Source organism: Panulirus ornatus, chromosome 18, assembly GCF_036320965.1.
Source record: "Panulirus ornatus isolate Po-2019 chromosome 18, ASM3632096v1, whole genome shotgun sequence".
NCBI classification, from domain to species: domain Eukaryota; kingdom Metazoa; phylum Arthropoda; class Malacostraca; order Decapoda; family Palinuridae; genus Panulirus; species Panulirus ornatus.
Genome location: NC_092241.1, coordinates 42567297 through 42573863, shown reverse-complemented (window position 1 = coordinate 42573863; position 6567 = coordinate 42567297). Strand labels below are relative to the sequence as shown.

General features: G+C 38.8%; 1 protein-coding gene across 1 annotated transcript in view; it reads right to left on the bottom strand.

Annotated features, from left to right (window-relative positions):
- Positions 1–961: 961 nt before the first annotated feature.
- Positions 962–6567, bottom strand: part of Syx5 (syntaxin 5) — a 105805-nt gene continuing 100199 nt past the window's right edge. Inside the window, exon 7 of the mRNA XM_071672995.1 lies at positions 962–1595. Coding sequence (XP_071529096.1) covers positions 1436–1595 — 160 coding nt within the window. The 3' untranslated portion in view covers positions 962–1435. The remainder of the gene's footprint in view (positions 1596–6567) is intronic.

Genomic DNA, 6567 nt, shown 5'->3' with positions numbered 1-6567 from the left:
TCAGCACATAAATCTACAAGCTCTTCACCATTTACAACACTGAACACCCCATGTACACCAATTATTCCCTCAACTGCTTCATTACTCACCTTTGCATTCAAATCGCCCATCGCTATAACCTGGTCTCATGTATCAAAACTACTAACACACTCACTCAGCTGCTCCCAAAACACTTGCTTCTCATGATCTTTCTTCTCATGCCCAGGTGCATATGCACCCATCTCTCTCCCTCCACTTGCAGTTTTACCCATATCAGTCTAGAGTTTACTTTCTTACACTCTATCACAAACTCCCACCACTCCTGTTTCAGGAGTAGTGCTACTCCTTCCCTTGCTCTTGTCCTCCCACTAACCCCTGACTTTACTCCCAAGACATTCCTAAACCACTCTTCCCCTTTACCCTTGAGCTTCGTTTCACTCAGAGCCAAAACATCCAGGTTCCTTTCCTCAAACATACTACCTATGTCTCCTTTTTTCTTGGTTACATCCACACACATTTAGACACCCCAATCTGAGCCTTCGAGGAGGATGAGCACTCCCCTAATGTAACCTAACCTTTTAGAAAGTTACAGTACAAGGAGGGGAGGGTTTCCAGCCCCCCTCCCCCCCCCAGTCACCTTCTACAACACATGAGGAATGCGTGGGAAGTATTCTTTCTCCCCTATCCCGTATTCTAGTCAATACACCCGACCACTGACCACCCATAACTGGCAAAAACATAAAATTAATCTTCATATCTGAAGGTGTGAATTGTGCATCTGAATATGTATCATGCAAATTACGGGATATAATCTATAGTGCACCTCTGTTCAGTATGTGCATCCTTAATAAGGCAGCTTTACTGATAAAGCTGGGTTGATATATATCTTTATTTTGTTCAAGACCGTTACATGAGTTATTCCTATATATTATTTTACCCTCCTGACATATAGTAATAAATCATAGATTCTGGGTATAAAACATTTCTTTAAATATTTATTTATTAAGCATGCAATATATAAATAATTCTTGTACAACCATAGTAGTTGAAAGATCGATTTAAAAGGCATAAAATGAAAAAGAATTATATATGATACAACTAAGGAAATAAAGGAAGGAAGATTAAGTGTACATGTATTATGTCCATTTTGAAGGAATGATTTTGATAGTTTTCATTGGCCATATAAAATCTATCCAATGAAAAATATAAGACTTTAGAACAACGATAGCCGAGTCACTGGGCTATGGATAGCATTCTGCCGAATTATTTTTTTGAGCTTCACTTTAATGAAATAATGTACATATGTAAAGATCAAAGATCATGAAAACCTTGTACTCGCCCAAAATGTGTCTCATAAATATGCATATAAAAGTAACGAATAATATAATATACATATCTATTATCCAGAATTTGTTGTACAAGATCTTATATTCTCAATATATAAACTAATATAATTCTATGCCATAAAAACAACAAAAATAACAAAGAATACAATCATTATTCCGAAGACTTTAATCATCAACATTCGATTAGAGGAAACTGACTTAAAGTACTTGAGAAGTTCTGAGTGAGCAGCCTCAACATTTAATTCAGCATCTTCCACATTGGCATCAATTCTGTGAAGAAAAAAAAAAAATATTAGTTGTATGGGCAAAAGTTATTCTAAAGATCTGAATAAAGTTGCAATTAAAAAAAAAAAAATGAATTGAACTGCTGTAACCAATGAAAAGAGGTTTACTTCTGCTATGCAAGCATGGGCTCACTTTATGGATCTTTTTTTTTTTTTTTTTTTTTTTTTTTTGCCGGTCTCCCGCGTTTGCGAGGTAGCACAAGGAAACAGACGAAAGAAATGGCCCAACCCACCCCCATACACATGTATTTACATACGTCCACACACGCAAATATACATACCTACACAGCTTTCCATGGTTTACCCCACACGCTTCACATGCCCTGATTCAATCCATAGACAGCACGTCAACCCCGGTATACCACATCGATCCAATTCACTCTATTCCTTGCCCTCCTTTCACCCTCCTGCATGTTCAGGCCCCGATCACACAAAATCTTTTTCACTCCATCTTTCCACCTCCAATTTGGTCTCCCACTTCTCCTCGTTCCCTCCACCTCCGACATATATATCCTCTTGGTCAATCTTTCCTCACTCATTCTCTCCATGTGCCCAAACCATTTCAAAACACCCTCTTCTGCTCTCTCAACCACGCTCTTTTTATTTCCACACATCTCTCTTACCCTTACGTTACTTACTCGATCAAACCACCACACACTGTCCTCATATATCTCATTTCCAGCACATCCATCCTCCTGCGCACAGCTCTATCCATAGCCCACGCCTCGCAACCATACAACATTGTTGGAACCACTATTCCTTCAAACATACTCATTTTTGCTTTCCGAGATAATGTTCTCGACTTCCAAACATTCTTCAAGGCTCCCAGGATTTTTGCCCCCTCCCCCACCCTATGATCCACTTCCGCTTCCATGGTTCCATCCGCTGCCAGATCCACTCCCAGATATCTTAAACACTTTACTTCCTCCAGTTTTTCTCCATTCAAACTTACCTCCCAATTGACTTGACCCTCAACCCTACTGTACCTAATTACCTTGCTCTTATTCACATTTACTATTAACTTTCTTCTTTCACACCCTTTACCAAACTCAGTCAAAAATGTAAGCCCCCAAAATTTTATATCAAAAGGAGACATTAATTTCTATGTCATCAGCAAAACACACACGAAGCCCTAAAACCAAAAGTATGGACACTCATAAATGTTCATATTGCTTTACAAATCTCAGCTCATAAAGCAATTAAGGTACCTCAACTTCATAAGTAACAAGAAAGTCCAGCATTTAACACTGAAGTTGAAGATGACACTCAGAAGACAGAGAGGAATAGGAGAATTGGTCCTCCTTCTAAGAGAAAACTTTAAGTTTCAAGAAACTGGTAGATGACCCTTTAGACAATATTTAAAGGGAAAAACGAGCTGTGTTAGAGATGCATGGTGGTACTGATATTAAATAATCTTCCAAAGAACGATCTAGATCAAAAGTGCATTGATAATGAAGGAAAAAATCAACATGGTATATAAAGCAGTAAATTTACACAAACCCATCTCCAAGAAGGTGATACTAATAATGGGTGATTTCATTATAAAGAGGTAGATTGGTGGTATTTGGATTCTCATAGTTCACAGTCTGTGTTCAAGAAAATTTCCCACAGTGAACACATGGATGAGAAGGGCTAATATAACTCCATTACTAGGTTGTGTCTTCACACATACTAGCATGAGTATTGAGAATATCATGTGATATATCTATGCATATAATCATTTAAAGCCCAAGTTTGATTATATGGTAAATGAAGAACTTGAAAAAGCAAAGATGAAACAATAATTAAATGGATATAAATGTGGAAACTATTATTATACTATTAAAAAAATAGTGGAAACTACAAAAATGTAAAAATGTTCTATGTTAGCATAAATTGGGAAATGGCTTTTGGGATATGCTAAGGAGATATAGGCAGTACTCCAATCAGTCAGATGTAAGATCAAGGAATGAATACTGCAGGAACAAAGAAACAAAAAACATTAGGTAAGTCAAGCGAAAATCCTAAACTATTTCAAAAATTCAACTGGAGTAATTTGTCAGTTAAAGAGAAGCTAGTCAGGCTTGAGGACTCAGCAAGAAGAGTTGTATAGGAAAATGTAATATGTGGGAAGAGCTAAACAAAAAGCTCAAAAGTGTTTTCACAGAGGATGAGATGGAATGGGGAGGAGGTTTTGGAAGGCACTGAGGTATTCAAAAAGATATTAAAAGAACACTAGAAGGACTTGACTCACATAAGGCCCATGGTCCTGATAAATTTCACCGTATGCACTGAAGATGCGTGCAGACTTACCAGACAAACCTCTAGAAATAACTGTTCAAGATGTTAGTGGAGACAACCAAAATAACAAGGGGAGTGAAAACAGCCATACATTATACTAATCTATGAAAAGATTGTTTATGGATGGGGTTGTTAGGGAGGTAAATGCAAGAGTTTTGGAAAGAGGGGCAAGTATGAAGTCTGTTGGGGATGAGAGAGCTTGGGAAGTGAGTCAGTTGTTGTTCGCTGATGATACAGCGCTGGTGGCGGATTCATGTGAGAAACTGCAGAAGCTGGTGACGGAGTTTGGTAAAGTGTGTGGAAGAAGAAAGTTAAGAGTAAATGTCAATAAGAGCAAGGTTATTAGGTACAGTAGGGTTGAGGGTCAAGTCAATTGGGAGGTGAGTTTGAATGGTGAGAGGCTGGAGGAAGTGAAGTGTTTTAGATATCTGGGAGTGGATCTGTCAGCGGATGGAACCATGGAAGCGGAAGTGGATCATAGGGTGGGGGAGGGGGCGAAAATTTTGGGAGCCTTGAAAAATGTGTGGAAGTCGAGAACATTATCCCGGAAAGCAAAAATGGGTATGTTTGAAGGAATAGTAGTTCCAACAATGTTGTATGGTTGCGAGGCGTGGGCTATGGATGGAGTTGTGCGTAGGAGGATGGATGTGCTGGAAATGAGATGTTTGAGGACAATGTGTGGTGTGAGGTGGTTTGATCGAGTAAGTAACGTAAGGGTAAGAGAGATGTGTGGAAGTAAAAAGAGCGTGGTTGAGAGAGCAGAAGAGGGTGTTTTGAAGTGGTTTGGGCACATGGAGAGAATGAGTGAGGAAAGATTGACCAAGAGGATATATGTGTCGGAGGTGGAGGGAACGAGGAGAAGAGGGAGACCAAATTGGAGGTGGAAAGATGGAGTGAAAAGGATTTTGTGTGATCGGGGCCTGAACATGCAGGAGGGTGAAAGGAGGGCAAGGAGTAGAGTGAATTGGAGCGATGTGGTATACAGGGGTTGACGTGCTGTCAGTGGATTGAATCAAGGCATGTGAAGCGTCTGGGGTAAACCATGGAAAGCTGTGTAGGTATGTATATTTGCGTGTGTGGACGTGTGTATGTACATGTGTATGGGGGGGGTTGGGCCATTTCTTTCGTCTGTTTCCTTGCGCTACCTCGCAAACGCGGGAGACAGCGACAAAGTATAAAAAAAAAAAAAAAAAAAAAAAAAAAAAATGAAAAGAACAAGAGGCAGTAAACTATAAACTATTCTTTCTGATGTGTATGGTCTGTAAGATTCTGTAACAAAAATTCAGAAAGCAAATGGACGACTTTCAGGCTGTGTGGATAGTTTATGTCTAGACTGCTAGAGACCATTTGACACCCCTGCAAAGGAGGCTAATTAAGAAGCTAGATAACCATACCGGAATAAAGGAAGACTCCTTCAATGGATAAAAAATTACCTTTGTGGAAAGGAACAAAGGACAAATGTCAAAGGAGCATCCTCAAAATGGGATGAGGTCACAAGCAGAGTGCTACATAGTTCTGTTCTGGGACCATTACTCTTAATCTATGTGAATGACTTGTCATAAAATATGGATTCCAGCCTGAATATGCTTGAAGGTCAAGAGGGTAGTGAAAAGTATAAAGGACTGCATCAACTTGTAAGACTTCACAGACTTCAAAGTTGGTCTGATACACGGTTGATGAATTTGAACTCATGTAATTGTTAAGTAATAAGGATGTGCAACATTTTAAGAAGGCCTTGATATGATTATTGTCCAACAGAGAATAAGATGTAGGAATCTTGTGTAAGACATGGGAATCACCATTGTCCTTAACCTGTTGCCCAAGTCCCACCTTAGGAAAACTGTTAAGACCAACTGTCTGCTAGCAAATATTAGAATTTCAATCGAATCTTACATAATTATATGCACAAAAAGGTGGGCAACAAAGATGTCACCATAATTAAGACAGCACCATTACAAGGAATGGCTAAAGGTTTAAAATTAGACCTGATCACCTTCAAGTTTTTAAAACAGATCAATAACATGGATAGTGAAGAGTTCTTTAAGAGTATAGAGACAGGGCAAACAGAGGTCATATCATGAAATTAAGTATGAAACTCGTTAAAAAAATGTTCAAGAGTGTACAACTCCCTTCCCATAAAATACAAAAAATTACACAAATACACATTAATAATAATAATAATAATAATAATAATAATAATAATAATTTTTCATTATTATTATCATACTTAACTGCTGTTTCCCACATCAGCAAAGTAGCGCAAGGAAACACGAAGAATGGCCCAACCACTTACGTACACACATTTTTTTTATTTTTTTATTTTTTTGCTTTGTCGCTGTCTCCCGCGTTTGCGAGGTAGCGCAAGGAAACAGATGAAAGAAATGGCCCAACCCACCCCCATACACATGTATATACATACACGTCCACACATGCAAATATACATACCTATACATCTCAATGTACACATATATATATACACACACAAACATATACATATATACCCATGCACACAATTCACATTGTCTGCCTTTATTCATTCCCATCGCCACCTCGCCACACATGGAATACCATCCCCCTCCCCCCTCATGTGTGTGAGGTAGCGCTAGGAAAAGACAGCAAAGGCCCCATTCGTTCACACTCAGTCTCTAGCTGTCATGCAATAATGCCCGAAACCACAG